Below are 18795 nucleotides of genomic sequence, written 5' to 3'. Positions count from 1 at the left end.
CAGAAGCTTGCAATAATAAGGAACCCATACGAAATCCGAAATAAAAACACAGAGACGTCCTTCTAAGCGAGTAATTACCCAGCAGCAGAAGCCATTACAAGAAATGCTTCCCCTAGAAGATTATGTTCACCCCGAAGCAAACAACCTTCTCTTTGCATATATGCCATGGTGTCAGCTATACCCTTTATAAAGAAAACATTAAAAAGTGAATAAAAAGAAAGATATATAAGAGGTAAGCACTTAGGTTCCTTTATGCAGGCATGTATGGTTATAAAAATGAATTTTCCTCATATGCTTATGAGGCATCTTAACAAGTACATATGTGTATTTATATGTATACAGTCAAACATGCATAAGCTGCTTATGAGGTAGTACTTGAGTTGATGTACATTTATTTTTTCTCTGCAGTGTTCACAGCTTCTCAAGCTGCGGAAATCACAGGTTCTCACAATTTTTATCACATTGAGAAAGTACAATACAGAACAGGTTGCTATAATATGACGGAAAAATATAAGTCAGAAAAACCATCCAACTTAGGCCACCAACTGAATTGTTCTCAATACAAACAGGTGTAGAACTACAGAATATGCTCACTACTTTATGAAGAAACTGACGATACAAAGCCATTGACAACTAGCGAATCCACGGTGTTATTCCTTCTATTCGAATTAGCTACAAAGTGAAAAAAACATTGTATTCTTGTCCCCCTATCTCAACCAAAGAGCCCTCGATTTCTATCTCTAACTTACTTCTTCCAAAAGAGTAATCCTCTCCAAATCACTAGAAATCACATCCTTTCTCACCTTTTCAGCATCAGATAAGGGTCTTACCTCTACATTAACCTCAAGATCCCAGAGTTCATCCAGAAGAACCTTTTTACACTTCTCAACATTGCTGAACAGCTCTTCATTCCATCTTTTTAAGTTGATTTTCAAAGCTTTCAGTTTGTGCGCCAAAAAAAAGAACTAGGGGAGCCTTGTAAACTGAAAGATGCCTACTACTGTTTTACGATATCCACAAAACCCTATAATTTTAACAACATATTCTCAAACTTGAAATACCTTCTGCTCTTAATAACATCACCACAATCACTCGAGCAATAAAGGAAAGTGATCCGATAACAACCTAGGGAGCTCCTCCGAGAAACACTGGGAAATTGGTTCCCAATTTGGTGAAAGAAGGAACATGTCAATTCTGGACCACGGAGGATGATCCTGACTATTAGACCACGTGAAATTTCCACCAACAAGAGGGATATCCATAAGGCCCTAATCAAAGATGAACTTATAAAACTGCAACATAGCTAGGGAAGAACAGGTGTGGCTTGATCTCTCACTCGGGTAGTGGATAACATTAAAATCACCCCTTACACCATGGAAGATCCCACCCAACTAAACCCTGCCAATTCATCCCTGAGCACTTTTCTGTCATTGTAATCGTTAGGACCATAAACACCCACAAAGGCCCACTCCAGAAATGTAGCTCCTAGGCTAGCAAAGTAAGCAAACGATGTAGTCAATGAACGACTTCCTCTTGTTAAAGCTTATACTAATGATCTCTTCACAAAAGTGCCTGAAAAGTGATATGGTGTCGGAAGGCTTTGCAGAGTTCTCCTGAGACTGCAATCAATGGCAATCCCAAGGGGCCTTTGCACTTCTGATTTTACATTTTGTGAAAAATTATTTCACAATTCCAGTAAAACTTCCAGAGCTGTTTCATTAATCTTATTTTCAGATTTAACTAGGCCTCAACCGGGTATCATTCATCACTTAGTTGCCAATGATCCACCGGTTTGCATAGCAATGGGTCATCTGCATTACCCAATAATTTACATCTGGTTCCAATAAAAAGCCTTATATGTTATCACATACGCGTACATTAAGTTCCATGTTTTAGTTTGAACCCTTTGGAGTTGGCTTGCAATTTAACTTGTGGACAAAAGAAGTCACCTTCATATGAGGCAAAATACTTTTGCCAGCAGCTTTGGCTATTCTAATAAATGATGTACAAATCTGCAACCTTGCATGTCGTGCACTACTTGTAGAAGGATCCTGCAAAGCAAACATGGTTTTGAATTGCATGCCTTGGTTGCCTTTACATGAATTAAATGGAAATGAAGACTAAAATTTGAAGAGCACCTTAATAACAAAAGGAAGTGAGTTTAGGAGCTCAAATAGCTTATTGATGACACCACCAACTGCATCCGGGAAGTACTTCAGAAAGGGACCCAATGCATCTAAGTAGTGCCCAAGTGCTTGCACAAGTGCTGGCTCGGTCCATTTCAAAGCAAGAAGTTGCTGGAGTAAACCTTCAGGTCAAGTAACAAAAGTTTTTGAGTCAAATAAAAATCTAAAAATTCTAATTAGATACAAGAAGTTGCTAACAAACCTTCAAATATTCTACACAGTGCAAGATGGACTTCAGAGCTACCCCCACCAAATTCATTTGATCCATCAAAAACTGCATTCACAACATTTTCTAAAGCCAATTGCATACTTTCCATTACAGCCAAGTCCTGAAATTTAGAAAATCATGTGCATACCAGAAGACTGTCATTTCTAATATAAGAATGAAGTGATGTTGGAGATCTAGCAACTCCAGAGAGAGCAAATTTTTTGATGAATAACTCCAGATAGAGTGAATCATATAAACAAGTGTCTGTAACCAAACCTGAGCAGGCATTTGAGAAAGCAAGAGGTATTTGATGATTGTAATAATTCTTTCAGAAACTTTAGCACTGGCTATAAGGGGCTTGTAAGAAGCAACAAACCTGATTAACTCTGACTGCATTAAGAGATCATGAATCAGTAGAAGAAACCCCAGAAAGAACAGACAAGAAAAGGAAAACGCTAACTCTTTTACGCTAACAATGTTAACACCTTAACCTCCCTTAGGAAAAGAAACAAACTATTTGAAAAGACATATCATCCCAATCCAACACCACTCTGTTGATTTAATCATAAAACCAAAACACAGAAAGAAAGAAAAATGCAACATAGCATAAACTACTCTTTTTTCTTTCTTTCGTACTTTTCTTTTTTTTCCTTTCATAGTATAAACTACACAAATATTCCCCTGTTAAGATACTGCATTGGATGAAAATTACCAGATTTCCATATTATGAGTTAACTGTGGCCTAAGAGAGACTATGGACAACTTTTAAATCCCAACTCATAACATACTAGGTTCATGGTAGTGTGCAAGTGTCAACATACATGATCCAAACTTCATGGAACTTTGAAGATAGAATCACTCCCCCTATTAAATAAAAGAATAAAACACACAGAAGAGAAAAGAAAAAATCCCCCCACCCCCCCCCCCCCCAATAGTGTTCTACATGCCACTTTCACCATTTTTTTTTTCTTTTTCAGTTTGAAAAGGACTACTATTTTTCACAATATCCATTGGCCATATAACATTTAGATTTTTTTTTTTTTTAAAAAAAAAAAAAACAAAACAAAAAAATCTCAGATATCCCAAAAAGCTAGTCCCACATTAGGTGGATAAGTTGGTCTCACATTGGGTGGGTCGATTATAAAAATGTCACAGGAATGTTAAGTCTCACATTGATTCCTTACTATGTAACTCAATAGAACTCCATGTTTACATGGATACTATTGATTACTTATTATTTATCATATGCATGTAATGGTCCTTAAGTTACACTATATATGACTCCGATTTGATTAATGAGATTATCATACATAAGATATTAGTGATAAACTCTTCTAACTTATAAATCGTTGTTCGCAATCAGTAATATAATTGAGCATTCCATTTGATAAGACTGTAACACATCAATCATGATAATCTATCTTGATCTTGTGAAGTGATAACTTTGGATGATGTGTTACTGCGGATACAATACACTGAACGGGCTAGGTGAGTCATTGTTCTTTCTTTAACATTGTCTAAAAGAATAATGTATACTCACGACCACCTATGACATTTGCTCTAAATCTTGAAAAGGTCACAAACTCATATGTGAAGTGGAGATCACTTTGAGGCATCTAGGAGTGTGACCTTATGCAATCAACATGCGCAGTGTGTTGGGTGGTCACATGTGGCATTGTGAGAACTCCATCTCCAAGAAGGAATCCAAGTTCCATTAATAAATTAAAGGAATAAGAAATTTCCCTTTGAGATAGATTTGATGGGATTGATCTTTCTTAATCTCAAGTTTGAGTGTCTTAGAATGAGTTCCTAAAACTTTTTTGTACATAGTGAATGATGATTTCACAAAGTACAAAGAATGATCAAGTGATCGAATTGGGTATGAGGTAGTGAATTAATGTGACGGTCTTATAGAATTTAATTCAACTACGAAAATTCCATGGAGGGGATTTAAGTGTCACACATAAGTATAGTCTAAGGGATTAATTGAATAAATAAAAAATATACACCTGAGTTTTGTTGCAATTATTTAATAGAATTAAGTGTAAATAAATTGTAACTTGTGACAAGTCATGAGATGACATGTGTCACAAGCCTATTAAGCTAGTTATATTTTTCCCTTCAAGTTACTCTTCAAGCTAATGTAAATTGACCACATTTATTTTGAGTCTCTATTATTTATAGGTAAAACATGGGCCAGAAAATTCAATTCCTAAGTGGCAAGCACTTGGATTTATTTATTTAGGCTAAGGAAATTTATTTCCTTAAATAAATATATAAAGGAGCATTGGGCTAGGAGGAGATGGGCTAGGCGCATGGGAGGAGCCCAAGCTCCCCCCATGGTCGTGCATGCCAAGGGGAGAATTCCTCCCCTTGGCCAAAATCCTAGTGCTACTAGGATTGGGGTTTCTCCAACCCTAGTTCTAGTGAGACAAGGTTTGGTCTCCTACCTCTCCAAGGAACTCAAAGGAGGTCTCTAGTAGAAGCAAAAACACAATTACAATAGCCAAGGAATTTCGGCTACCTTGAGAGTTCACTAGCTCTCAAGTTTTGCTTCTAGTTTTCTGTAAGTTTTGAGAAAGGTTTGAGAGCCCACTCTCTTGGACATCTTTAATTATTGAAGAGAAAAACTATTCTAGAAGAATACTTAGATGAGGTGTCCAGAATAGGTGTCCTAGTACCAGCTTGCATTCTCAGGAATATTCCTCACTCTATTATCATCATTTCTCCTATATTATGGAATGAATAGTAGAGGGCTGAATATATATATATATATATAATAAAATAAAATAAAATAAAAAAATAAAAAAACAGCTCCTCCTTTCATCCATTTTCTTTCATTTTTCCATCATGATTAACATGGCACCAAAGCCCACGATTTGAATATTCCCTTGCTTCTTGTAAATCAATTCTTTTTTATGACGAGAAACCCCACCAAAGCAGGGCCACTTTGTGTACCCACCCCTATCAGATAAACCTCAGACCAATGTAAAGCGCCCCTCTACACGGATCGGGTAATACTCCGGCTTCGCCCGCGAGCTAGCCCCAAGAAATTGTTTGAACCCAAGAGAATTTGAACCTTTAGACCTCATGGGACTACCACAAAGACCCTTACCACTTGAGCCAACCCCTTGGGGTTACTTCTCGTAAATCAATTTCTCACGGTTTTCCTTCTCTCAGATAAGGATAATCTTGGATTGGTTCTGGAATAGCTCCATTCAGTTTCGGTTCTGGGCTTTCTAGCTAATTGGGCCACTCAAGTTATTTGGCCCAAGGGTTTTTGTGTGTTTGGCCCTTTTTTTAATTGGGCTTCTTCTCTCCATTGGGTCCGTGTTGTTAGTTAGGTTGATTGGGTCACAAGTGGATCAGGCCAGGTTGGTTTGCGTTTCAGTTGATTGGTTTGGATCATCCCTCTTTCATTGGACCCAAATCAGGTTTGATCCAGGATCCTGGTGGCCGGTTCACTCCATTATTTGACCACTGCATACCTAGTTTCATCCGGTTCAGGGATTATTCTGGCCAATTCTGACAGTTTTTCAATTGTTTTAGTGTAGTTTTGGCCCGTTCTATTGACATTTGGGCCGGTTCAGTTTGGTTTTTAGCCTGTTTGGTTATATTTCGACCTGTTCATATTGGATTTTGGTCTGTTTGGTGATACTTCGACCAGTCCCATCTTGTTTTCGAACAGTTTGGTTATATTTTGACCAGCTTGTTTTTTGCCGATCCAGCACCATATTTTGGGTGGTTCAGCCATATTTCAGTACTCTCTGTGGATTCCTTCATTATTCACAGCCATTTAGAGTAATTTCTTGGCCTTATCCTTGTGCTTTCTCCTTATTGATTGATACTATGGCTACTTGTGGGTTCCAAGATTATCTCCATACCGACGAATGAATATGCTCAGCTCCTAGCCCATTATAAGCGGACAGGCTCCTCTTCCACAACTACTCTAGCCCACTCAAGTACTGCATCCCATTGTCTTTTATCCTTTAATGTGGATCTGTGGGTCATCAACTCTGGTACGACTAAGCATATGACTGGGTGCATCCACTCATCTCTCTAATTATCATCCTGTTACGTCACCTCAGTTCCTTAGCCAAAGTTCGGGCTCTAGCACCACTCATCTCAGTCTTGATCTTAAGTTGTTATCTGTTTTACACATTCCTAGTTTTCCTTTCAATTTGTTGTCCATAGTGAAATCACAAAGGATCTCCAACGTTGTGATAGCTTTTATCCTTCTATCTGTATTTTTCAAGATCAACAGACGAAGCGGATGATTGGTATTGGGGCTTGAAGTTGGAGGTCTCTACTATTTGGATTTTGCTCTCATCTCACCTCCACGGGCACTTGAGTTCTTTTTTTTTTATAAGTAAGAATTCATTAAAAAGCGCAGAGGGCCGCAACCCTAGTACACAGGAAGTATACAAAAGTGCTCCTAAACAGAGGAAAGGAAAGAACAAGAAAGTAAAAAGTCAGCGAACAACAAACTACCCGGGCTATGCGCCGACACCCAAAGATATAACAAATTAAGCACCTTTCTACAAATAGCTCCAACTGAAAACTCCACATCCTCAAAAAGCCTAGAATTTCTCTCACGCCACAAGCCCCACAAAACACATAAAGGAACCTGCTTCCAAATACGAAAAACAGGACCACGACCCAGCAAAGTGCCCCAACCCCTCAATAAATCCACGACACTACTAGGCATAACCCACTCCACCCCAAACAAGCTATAAAAAAAACTCCAAACAACCCGTGCCACATCACAATGAAGAAGAAGGTGTTCAACGGACTCCCTATGCTTTTTACACATAACACACCACTCAACCACCACAATACCACGCCTACGTAAATTGTCATGAGTTAAGATCTTTCCTAAAGCCGCTGTCCAAACAAAGAACGCCACCCGCTTCGGAGCTTTAACACGTCATATACCCTTCCAAGGAAAAGAGACCGCCTCGTGACAAACTAAAGCTTTGTAAAAAGTCTTCACTTCAAAATTCCTCCTCTTGGAAGGATTCCACACCACCCTATCAACCTCCTCATGCCGAACCCGAGTAGAGTATAACTTATCAAAGAAGGACATCACCATCTCCACCTCCCAATCCTAAGCATAGCGCGTAAAGAGAACATTCCAATGAACCACACCTCCAACCACAGACAAATTATCCACCACCCAAGCATCAGGAGAACGCGCAATAGAGTACAAAGCTGGAAAACAGAGCTTGAGAGGCTTGTCCCCACACCAAAGATCATGCCAAAAGCAAATATGAGACCGATCTCCCAACTCAAAACGCAAAAACTTGGCAACACTATCCCACCCCCTTCGAATAAACTTCCAAACACTGACACCATAAGGCCCCGTAATTGGTAAAGAACACCAACCTCCCCTCACACTCCCGTACTTCACCTCAATCACCGATCTCCACAAAGCATCACGCTCCTGAGAGAACCTCCAAATCCACTTCCCCAATAAGGCTTGATTAAAATTAATAACATTACGAACACCCAGTTCACCAGCCTTAATTGGAGTACAGACTCGATGCCAATTGACTAAATGAAATTTAGTCTCATCACCCAAACCACTCCACAGAAACTCCCTTTGAAGCCGCTCCAGTTTCTTCGCTACACTCACAGAAATAGGGAACAGAGATAAATAATTAGTAGGAATGCTAGAAAGAGTACTGTGAATCAAAGTTACCCTACCACCCTTGGACAAATATAGTTTCTTCCAACTAGCCAACCTTCGTTCCACCTTCTCAATAACCCCATTCCAAATAGAAATAGATTTGAACGACGCCCCCAACGGCATACCCAAATAAGTCATCGGCAGAGACCCAATTCTACAACCCAGAATATGAGCCAAAGACTCTACATCTTCCACCTCGCCAATAGGGACCAATTCGGATTTGCCAAAATTGATCCTCAACCCTGACACCGCTTCGAAACATAAGAACGTACACCTCAAATTTCGAACATGCTCGGCTTGAGCTCCACAAAAAATTAAGGTATCTTCCGCAAACAGTAAATGATTCACCACTAAAGCGTCATTACCCATGAAGCCCACTGAGAAGCCTGAAAGCAAGCCTTGGAGCATAGACGCATTCAACATCCTGCTAAGCGCTTCTATAACCACCACAAACAGCAAAGGAGAAAGAGGATCACCTTGCCTAATCCCCCGCGAGCTCTGAAAGAAACCAGAAGGGACGCCATTTACCAAAATGGAAAATTTTACCATAGAAACGCAAAATTTAATCCATTTCCTCCACCTCTCCCCAAACCCACATCTCTGAAGTATGTAAAGGAGGAAATCCCAATTCACGTGATCATAAGCTTTCTCCAAATCCAATTTGCACAATAATCTCCATTAGTAAAATCACCAAGGATCTCCAGTGTTATGTTAGCTTTTATCCTTCTATCTGTGTTTTTCAAGATCTACAAACAAAGTGAGTGATTGGTATGGGGACATGAAGCTGGATGTCTCTGCTATTTGGATTTTGCTCCCATCTCACTTCCACGGGCACTTCAGTCCTCATTATTTTCTTTCCATTGGCATTATCAATTTGATAATCCATCTCTTTCCAATTTAAAACGTCAAGGAGCCTTGATCATATATCCCCTTTGTCTTGTGAAGCATGTCAATTCAATAAACATTGCCGTGTGTCTTTTCCATCTAGGTTTGTTGGTCGGGTTTCTAGCCCATTTGAGCTAATCCACTCCAATATATGGAGTCCTTTTGGTGTTGCGTCTAATAAATTTCAGTACTTTGTTACCTTTGTTGACGACTACTCTTGCATGACTTGGTTGTTTTTAATGAAAAATCGTTCGGAGTTAACGTTAATCTTTCAGTTTTTTCATAAGTCAAAACTCAATTTGGTCAGAAAATTCAAATATTGAGGTCCAAGAATGCCAAAGAATATGTTTCATATTCCTTTACTTCCTATCTATCTAACAAAGGCATTATACACTAGATGACATAAATTTCCTACAAACTAGTTTGTAGGAAACTCAAACAAATCTGCCTCTAAAAGCGACATGTGTTCTTTAAGCTATTACAAAAGCATGTGAGAAGCACATACAATTAAAAAAAAAAAACGTGTTTTTCATATACAATGGACACATGTCAATATTAGAAGTTGGTTTATAAGAAATTTTCTACAAACTGGTTTGTAAAAAATTTATGTCCATGCACCAGACCACTTGCCCTCACACACCACAACAGAATGGTGGTGTTGAGCGGAAGAATCGACACCTACTTGATGTTTCCTCAGCCCTTTTGTTTCATGTGCACGTAACAAAACATTTTTACAACATGCTACCTCATTAATACAATGCCCTCCTTTGTTCTTAATGGAGTGTCACTGTACTCCATCTTATTCCCTTCTCTCTAGTGTTCTCTTTGCCTCCTCGAGTTTTTGGATGTGTTTCTTATGTCCACAATCTTGGCCCAAGTTTTGACAAACTCAATCCTTGTTCCGCTAAGTGTGTCTTCCTTGGTTATTCACATACTTCGAAGGGATATCAAAGCTATTCTCTAGCCTTGACAAGATAGTTACACGTGCCGATGTTACCTTCAATGAGTCTCAATCATATTTCTTTGGTGCCCGTTCTTCCAAGGAATATCAGTTGGAGTCTCTGACCTCTTCTATTCAGTTTCCAACTCCTAATTCTTTACCTTCCTCCACTGTTCCTATACCTTCACCGTAACTCTACCTTCGACAGCCTCAGCTCCATTACAAGTATTCCAGACGTCCACGACCAACAAGCCCCTTGCCCCTTCCATCATCCTCACCATCTACAATTCTGCACCATCTATTGATTCTGATTCCCTTCCCATTGCTCTTCGGAAAGGTACTCGCTCTTGTATCACCAAGCATCCCATTGGTAATTTTGTTTCTTGTCAATCTTTGACTCCATCCTTTTCCTGTTTTATTTCCACCCCTTCTAGTCTTTTTATTCCTAATTCAAGATGCACTCTCCGACCCAGGTTGGAGGAGAGCAATGAAATTAGAGATGACAACTTTACATCAGAATGGGACTTGGGATCTTGTTCCCTTACCGGCTTGCAAACATACTATTGGTTATAAATGGGTATATACTGTTAAGTTTCATCCTGATGGTTTTGTTGACCGCCTCAAGACACGGTTGGTTGCCAAGGGCTACACAAACTAATGGCATTGACAATGATGAGACATTCTCTCATGTGGCCAAGATCTCTTCTATTCGTGTATTGATTTCTATTGCTGTCAATCTTGATTGGGCATTCCATCAATTGGATGTTAAGAATGTCTTCCTTCATGGTGGTTTACTTGAGTAAGTCTACATGGAGCAACCACCTGGGTTTGTTGCTCAGACGGAGTATCGGGGTGGTGTTTGCAAATTGAAGAAAGTGGTCACCAAGAGCATGCTTTGGAAAATTCTTCAAAGTAGTAATGGAATTTGGCCTCCACTGTTGCCAGACAGATTACTCGGTTTTTCACTACACACTTAGGCTAGGTACATCCTAGTAGTTGTTTATGTAGATGGCATCGTGATTACTGGAAATGACTCTGGAGGAATCACCAGGTTGAAAGTAGTTTTCGCAATAGCGCGTTCATACCATAGATTTGGGCAAACTTCAATATTTCTTGGGGATTGAGGTTGCAAGACCTACGATGTGTTGTTTGGGGTGTTTTTTGTTAGTTGTGGTGGGTCTCAAGGGTTAGGGTGGGGTTTTGCTGTGGGCGTTGTTCGGGTTTTTGTGGGTCTTTGTTTCCTTTTTGTTTTCCTCTTTCTAGGTGTTCTTTATCTATACTCATTGTGTACTTAGGGGAGCCTCACGCTTTTTTTATAATAAAATTTGACCTTACTTATCAAAAAGAAGATAGGTATCAATTTATCTCAAAGTATGTACTTGATATCCTTGAGAAGATTGGATTGTTGGTGCTTGAGCTATTGTTCTCCTATGGATCCCAATCAAAAACTCTTGAGAGATGAAGGACATTTGTTTCCAAATCGTAGCATTGTCGATTGTTGGGAAACTTAATTATATCACTATCACAAGCCTAGATATCTCATATGCACTAAGTGTGGTGAGTAAGTTCTTAGAGGCTCCGAGACTCGCATTGGGACATTGTTATTCGTATTATTCAATACCTGAAGAAAGCCCTAGGCTGAGGGTATTGTTTAGGAAGAATGGTCATATCAAATTGGAAGGTTTCACTAATGCAGGCTGGGCAAGATCATCGTCAGACAGAAGGTCCACTACAGGATATTATACCTTTATGGGAGGAAATCTCATAACGTGGAAAAGTAAGAAGCAAAATTTAGTTGCCCAATCAAGTGAAGAAGCTGAGTATAGAGCGATGGCTCATACTACTAGTGAGCCAACTTGGTTACAATGCTTCCTTCGAGAGATAGGCTTCCCAACACCTACTCATATCCCATTATCTTGTGATAACTAAGCTGCTCTACATATTACCACTAATCCCATATTCCATGAGAGGATACATTGAAGTTGACTGCCACTTGGTCAGAGACAAGATACTGAGTGGAGATATAGCCACACCATTTGTGAAGTCTAAGGAAAGTCATTATGTAAGAGTCGGTTAGAATTTATCTATTCCCAACTTTGCTTGTATGAAATATATGCTCCAGCTTGAGGAGGAGTGTTAGAATGCATGCTATAATAAGTGTACTATTCTAGAAGAATACTTAGATGAGGTATCAAGAATAGGTGTCCTAGTACCAACTTGCATTCTCAGGAATATTCTTCACTCTCTTTTTTTGATAAATAATTCAATCTCATTAAAAAATACAGAGGGACACAACCTTAGTACACAGGAAGTATACAAGAGAACCCCTTTTAAGGTATTCCTCACTCTATTGTACTCATTTCTCCTATATATAAATGAATAGCATAGGGCTGAATATAAAATAAATACAGCTCCTCCTTTCATACATTTTCTTCCATTTTTCCATCATGATTAACACACCACATGCCATATGACTCCCCACCACTTCAATTAATTAAAAGGAAAAAAAGTTACACCCCCCACCACTTTAATTAATTAAAAGGAAAACGGTCTGTAACTGTAGCAGGTTATAAACAAGAAAAAGAATAGTATCATTATGCAAAATGCGAAAAACAAAGACATCTTAGATCCTAGACATGTGATACGTACCAGCCTCGATCGATACTGGCCAAAATCACCCCTGCCTTCAAAATCATCACTCCACAACTCCAATGCCCCCAGGGTATGTTCAGTTCCAGGAAGAACCTTTTCCCTCTTTAGCATACGCTGGAAAGATATATCCAGAATTGCACTACAAATATCATCATTCACAAAACCTAAGATCTTTCTCTTTTCACTATCAGCCTGTCCAGAACCAGTGCTTAGACTATTAACAGCCGAACTGTCTCCAGCTGAATGTGCAACAACCTTTGGCTTTGACATCAAGTCTCTCATTAGTGCCTAAAAGGGAAGCAAGCATGAAAATTATTCAAAGATAACTATCTGCTAGCTGACCTTTATTATGGACGCCTTAAAAACATAATTGGTAAAATGCTACTTACCAGCCAAAAGAGCAGGGATTGAAAATGAAGAGCTAGCTTAAAGTGTTGAAAAAACCCCAGCATCTGAAAAGAATAAGAAATGGGTTATATAGTAATTGAACAACTCAGTTTACGCTCATGGAAATGAATAGTTTACACAGGATGAGAAATCATTCGGATTCTAAACAGAAATATAAAAATCTATAGTTCAAAATTTTAGATTTTAAACCCAGCTCTTGCAGATGAAAAGCAGTGCAAGTCCAAGCCAGATCACATAAGTTACATAAATCAAGAAACAGGGAACATATCTCTTTTTTTTTATAACAAGCTCCAAGCTTCCATAAGAGATATAAGAAGAACTCAAAGCCACAAAGATGCCCATATAATGTCCAGATTAAAAGCAAAGCATGGAACTAAGAATAGTAACGATCTGAAATTCTCACCCTATAAGAAATGAATGATACTGATGTGAACCAAACAAATAAGAACTAAGGGAAAAGGATATGGGCTACTTCCAAGACACCAAAAGACAATCTAAGTTTTAATAATACTCAAGCATGATATTTTATTCATTAGGATTACGCTTAAATAGGAGACGGCTAGGTCATAAGACATAACCATTAGGTCTAACCGTCATTTACACCATGCAGGAACCCTAGAGGAATAATAGCTACATGTTACAAGGTTAGGTTTAGCCGTCATTGACTTAGACCCTAGAGAGAAAGAATACTCACAAATAGCCTATAACCTTATTTGGAATATCTATTCCTCATTAGACTAGACTACAAAATAAATGGAGATTTACTCTTTATTAGTCTCTAACTTAACTCCCAAGAAAAGTTTACACCATTCCCTTCCCCTAACAATTTCCTTGTCCCCAAGGAAAAATTCTAAGAGACTACTGTTGAAATCCCTTAAAACCTTTCTAAAATTATCACTTAACAATTATGGAAATAACAAATATTAAAAACTAAACCAAGGCTTTGTCGACTTCAATCAACAGCATGGTCCAGACCAGTTATGAGCTCCGATCCAGCGATAAAATCCCAAACACAAGGACCTGTGTTTTCTTTCTTTCTCTTCCTGAATCAAGCAAAAACACGTCTCTTCTTTCTTTTATTTTGAGTGTGACAGCTGGGCTGTGATGCAGTAACTATTGCATGCGGGGTGGCCTGCAATGGCGGAAAACTTGACAGTGAGAAGCTTTCAGCGGTGTGGTGGTTAACAGTGCATCTAGAAGGCCGGGTTTGGTGATTTCTGGATGTGCGGAAGGAGTGGGCTACTCGGGGTTGACAAGGAAACCATAGCAGCTGCTTGATGCGGTGTTTTATGGCGAGTCTATGAAACGAACGGCGGATATGTGGTGACCGGTACATCTGGGACGACGGTGGCTGTTGGTGGACTGAACGGCATAGATCTACGACTGAGGATGGTGCCGGTGGGGTAGGTGTTATGGGCGGGGATTGGCTGGCTGGAAAGGTTTTAATTCTTCTCATGTGCTCCTCCATCTGTTTGCTAGATTTATCTTTCCACACTAGGAAATCTAATCGCATCTTTTCTAGCCTTGCTTGTTGCTTTGCACCCAAAAAGATTTGGAAAGACATGGTGATGGTGTGGATCGGTGATTGCTGTAGAAAACAATCAACCGGGCCTCTATGATTAAAAATTGCTTGTTAACAAGAGGAACCCTAGCTCTGATGCCACTTGATGTGAACCAAACAAATAAGAACTAAGGGAAAATGATATGGGCTACTTCAAGGGAGCTGTAACCTTCAAGACACCAAAAGACGTTCTAAGTTTTGATAATACTCAAGCATGATATTTTATTCATTAGGATTATGCTAAAATAGGAGACGGCTAGGTCATAAAACATAACCATTAGATCTAGCCATCATTTACATCATGCAGGGAACCCTAGAGGAATAACAGCTACATGTTACAAGGCTAGGTTTAGCCGTCATTGACTTAGACCCTAGTGAGAAAGAATACTCACGAATAGCCTATAACCTAATTTGGAATATCTATTCCTTATTAGACTAGACTACAAATAAATGGAGATTTACTCCTTGTTAGTCTCTAACTTAACTCCCCAGAAAAGATTACATCAGATACAAGTTCTATTGAAGAATTTTTTTGCGAAGGAACCTTAAGTAATACCGACTTGTGCCATGCAAATCATGTGAATGGGCCAAAATAGGTAGACCACCTGTAGATTGGTAAATGAGGTTCAGTTGAGGTAACCTCAGGCACACACCCTTAGAAGAAATCATTGCCTAGATCTCAGCTGGCCCACAGAAAGCCCTCAAGTCCCGGCCTGACCTCAGCCCATTCTGACCGAATGGTAGAATTTTTTATTATCTATATTAGCACCAACAACTACACTAACTTAATATTCAACGGCCTGAGGATTTGTCCACTTCCAACTTTTCGGTTAAAAGAGCAGCACGAGTGCATAAAGTATTAAGGTATCTCTATACTCCATGCTGCGTTGAGCTTACAGCCAAAACTTGGATTTAGGTCCTAAAGTTTGACCAAGCTCAGCTCAGATAGATCTCAAAAGCTCATTGCAATTCAGACTGAAAACCCATGGAATGTAGCTATGTCTTGAAAGGTCAAGACGCGGCATTTACATGAAACCTCTATTACTTGTTCATTCGTAGAATTACAATCCCTCAAACCAAGGCTGTCAGAGAGAAGAGACCAAACTGAGAAAAATGATGCCAACTTAGTTCACGTGCTGCCAATAGCTTCACATAAGTGACCAATGAATAACTGAGATAAATTAGATGCTGACAGGCTATATGTATGGTGTGACATTAAGGGAAAGGTTATAGGCTAGGGCTTAAATCAAAGAGCAAGCATCAGATGCTAATGCTAAGTTTCAGTGCAGACTCATCCCCGACAAATTAAATCTTGGTAACTCACAAAGTTAGTTTGTGATAATGCCTTACCATGTGAAGCTGAGTTGAACTCCAAAATAATGCTAATTGGCAATGAAAACTCTAATGATACAGGTTGCAAGATAATATTAGAGTCTAATTACCTGTTGTAAATAAAGGGGAAGAAGGGTGCTATCGCCAGCCATAGACTGCAAGTTCGAAGAACCCAAAGACACCATACTCTCACATACATATTCCGCAAACTCTAATTCACTTTCATCAATAACTCCAGCACTAGAGCTTGATCTGTGCAAAAATTCTCTAGAGACATTCATCAAGATCTGAAAGATATTACCCATTGCAGAATTGAATTCAGAAGCAGAGTCGTCAATAGGTCTCTTCCTGCAAGTCCCAATTCAGAGTAACATGATAGTTCGTGGAAATTCTCACTACGGAAAATGTTTGCTCGTCTTTAACAACAAACAACGTTGAAAATACAATTGAAGAAAACTATAGTGCATACCTTGGCGAGACAAGTTTGAAAAACTCACAAGCATGAAGACGAAAGTCAGGAGAAGAAAGTAAGAAACCACACCTGTTGTGTGAGTGAGAAAGACAGGAGGGAGAGAGAGGGTAAGATACCAGTACAACCATCTCAAATCCGACTATGTCAAACTGAAAAGAAGGATATCATACCCATGAATTATGCCATATTTAGCAAGATCAGGCAATGGAGCCCATTCTGCATATGCATTAACAGCATTTAAAGTAGTTATTATTGTGGCTGCATGCTGTTTTGCAACATCCATTTCTTGATTACCTGCTGCACTCACTGCAGCTACAAAGTGTCTTTCTAGTAACTGCATCAAGAATTAAGGCATTACAAAACTGAAAGGATAAATGACTTCTGCTGAAGATAAGGACCAAGGCATACTTTGAATAATAAAGGCAAAATTTCAGGCAAAGATTGAGTAAGCCCCCGCAACAACAGCCTACGTCGATCACCTGTATGGTACATTCAAACCAGGTTAAGAGAGGAATAAAGAAATGCTACTCCAGACGAGAAAGTGCCATGCACGTGTATGAACATGTGCACATACACGCACACGTGTCACCCCCCCCCCCCCCTCCCCAAACACACACACACACACACACACACACAAAAAAAAAAAAAAAAAAAAGAGAGAGAGAGAGAGAGAGAGAGAGAGAGAGAGAGATAGTGAAGAACGCTGAAGGCAATCCATGATAACCTTCCAAATCTTCATTGTGAACCATAATATCTTCAGGAAGCCACCTCAGCATCATCGAAACCAACTCAGCCTAACATAAAAGAAAAGGATCAACATAATACCTCATGCATATGTTAAAATAAAAATGTAATCATGCAAGACAATAGCTGCAAGCAGCAGAGAATGGATTTACTTGTGCAGGACCCTTGCTGGACAGGGATAAAAGAGACGGGAGCAGATCTTGCCATAGAACTAAGCCTTCTCTTCTAACTATCTGTCACACATCATAAGATGAGCACTAGAACTGTAAATGATCATCAGCAGCATTAAACATAAGTCAAGACCAGTGTGGTGTAAACCTCAGCAACAAGAGCAGCTGTCTGACTTTTCAAAGCCCATTCCTCACAAGGATTTGCAATCTCAGACATCAAATCAACAGCAACATTTGCAAAATTCCTACGTTCTGTAGAGCTTAATTCCTCCCACCGCAGCCGTACCAAATGCTGCAGAAAGATGCATATGTTATAGCCACACCTTTTAGACCAATGAACATCGAAATCATCATAACGTTAGCTAGGTAATGTAGGTGTGAAAAGGGCAACCCACAGACTTTACTATGGGGATACCAAAAAAATGTCTAGTAAAGATCATACAATCTAACACATTCACATCAATAAAGATCTAGGTAATTTAAAAGCAAATTGTTATATCCTTTTAAATTCTTCCTCCATGTCGTTCTACTGCACTTGACATGTTAATAATTTATCCAAGGAACCCTCTTTTTTTGTGACTGGATTATTTTAATTTAAAATTTTCATTGCCACCATTTTCAAAATCTTGCAAAAAAAAAAAACTGCAAATATGTATCATTTACTTAATCTAATTCCTGTTCACAGGGCAACAGATAAATAAAACTATCAACCCACCCACTAGCATGCCAACTTGTAGGAATGTGCCAAAACGTAAAGAAATTTACTTTAACATGTTAAGAAATGCCTTTCACTATAAACATTCCAGTGCCTCTGGCTTCAAGGCATCTAAATTCCTAAAAAATCCAACAAAGTACACTTACCAATCACTCACCTGAATCCCAGAACCATTTAACACAATGGCCAAAACTCAAGCAAGCTTAAGCACTTGGATAGGACGTTTTAATTTAGCTGTTTATAATACAATTTGTATTTAGGTGGTTTGTAAATCCCTTTTGGATACAAGAGGCATACGAAGTTGAAATACTATTGAAGGATATGGGGGATGCACTTTAGAGACTAGGCAGTATAACAAATAAAAAGACAGTTTTGCCTAACAGAACATTTTCCATCGAGGAGCTGAAAATCCAGCATCAATTCCCCCACATCAATATCTTCAGACACAGAAGGCTCAGCTTTCTATAAATTAAATTCCACCTCATTCAGCAGTGCCCGTGCCTACATGTTTATTTTGGCACTTTTGGATAAGGAGAAACTGATGAGAAGCATACGTCAGTGAAGTTTCAGAGAGTTTTGCCAAAAAGCTTTCTCTCCGCAGTCAAGTGAAGGGAAATTCACATTTTTTTTGTCTCCATCTGTAGGGCTTCAATTCTTTAACTTGTAACTCTTTTTCTTTAGCATTATACACTGTGCCTCTATGCATTAACATGTTACCCTTCCTCTTTTTTGTGGAGTTTTTACTATTTATTCTGAGCAGAAGTGCCCCCCTCCCGCATTAGCAACTTGCTAAGTGTAAAAGGATTCTCAACTGCAGTCTCTTTCTCTCTCTT

At 39.1% G+C, this 18795-nt stretch overlaps 1 protein-coding gene across 2 annotated transcripts in view; it reads right to left on the bottom strand.

The window, feature by feature from the left end:
• Positions 1–18795, bottom strand: part of LOC133851247 (protein HASTY 1) — a 28683-nt gene that overhangs the window by 7179 nt on the left and 2709 nt on the right. Inside the window, exons 3-17 of one of the 2 annotated variants that reach the window (XM_062287578.1) lie at positions 17396–17539; positions 17230–17310; positions 17058–17127; positions 16742–16812; positions 16628–16667; positions 16504–16549; positions 16331–16402; positions 15972–16209; positions 12950–13012; positions 12558–12848; positions 2671–2784; positions 2389–2515; positions 2139–2308; positions 1950–2051; positions 79–182 (exon numbers count right to left, since the gene is read on the bottom strand). In XM_062287578.1, the coding sequence (XP_062143562.1) occupies positions 79–182; positions 1950–2051; positions 2139–2308; positions 2389–2515; positions 2671–2784; positions 12558–12848; positions 12950–13012; positions 15972–16209; positions 16331–16402; positions 16504–16549; positions 16628–16667; positions 16742–16812; positions 17058–17127; positions 17230–17310; positions 17396–17539 (1733 nt within the window). Of the gene's footprint in view, positions 1–78; positions 183–1949; positions 2052–2138; positions 2309–2388; positions 2516–2670; positions 2785–12557; positions 12849–12949; positions 13013–15971; positions 16210–16330; positions 16403–16503; positions 16668–16741; positions 16813–17057; positions 17128–17229; positions 17311–17395; positions 17540–18795 lie in introns of both variants that reach the window. The other variant, XM_062287577.1, reaches the window with a different exon arrangement.

The sequence above is a fragment of the Alnus glutinosa genome, chromosome 12 (genome assembly GCF_958979055.1).
Source record: "Alnus glutinosa chromosome 12, dhAlnGlut1.1, whole genome shotgun sequence".
Lineage (NCBI taxonomy): Eukaryota > Viridiplantae > Streptophyta > Magnoliopsida > Fagales > Betulaceae > Alnus > Alnus glutinosa.
The sequence above is the reverse complement of the archived record's forward strand: the minus strand, read 5'-3'. Positions and strand labels throughout refer to the sequence as shown.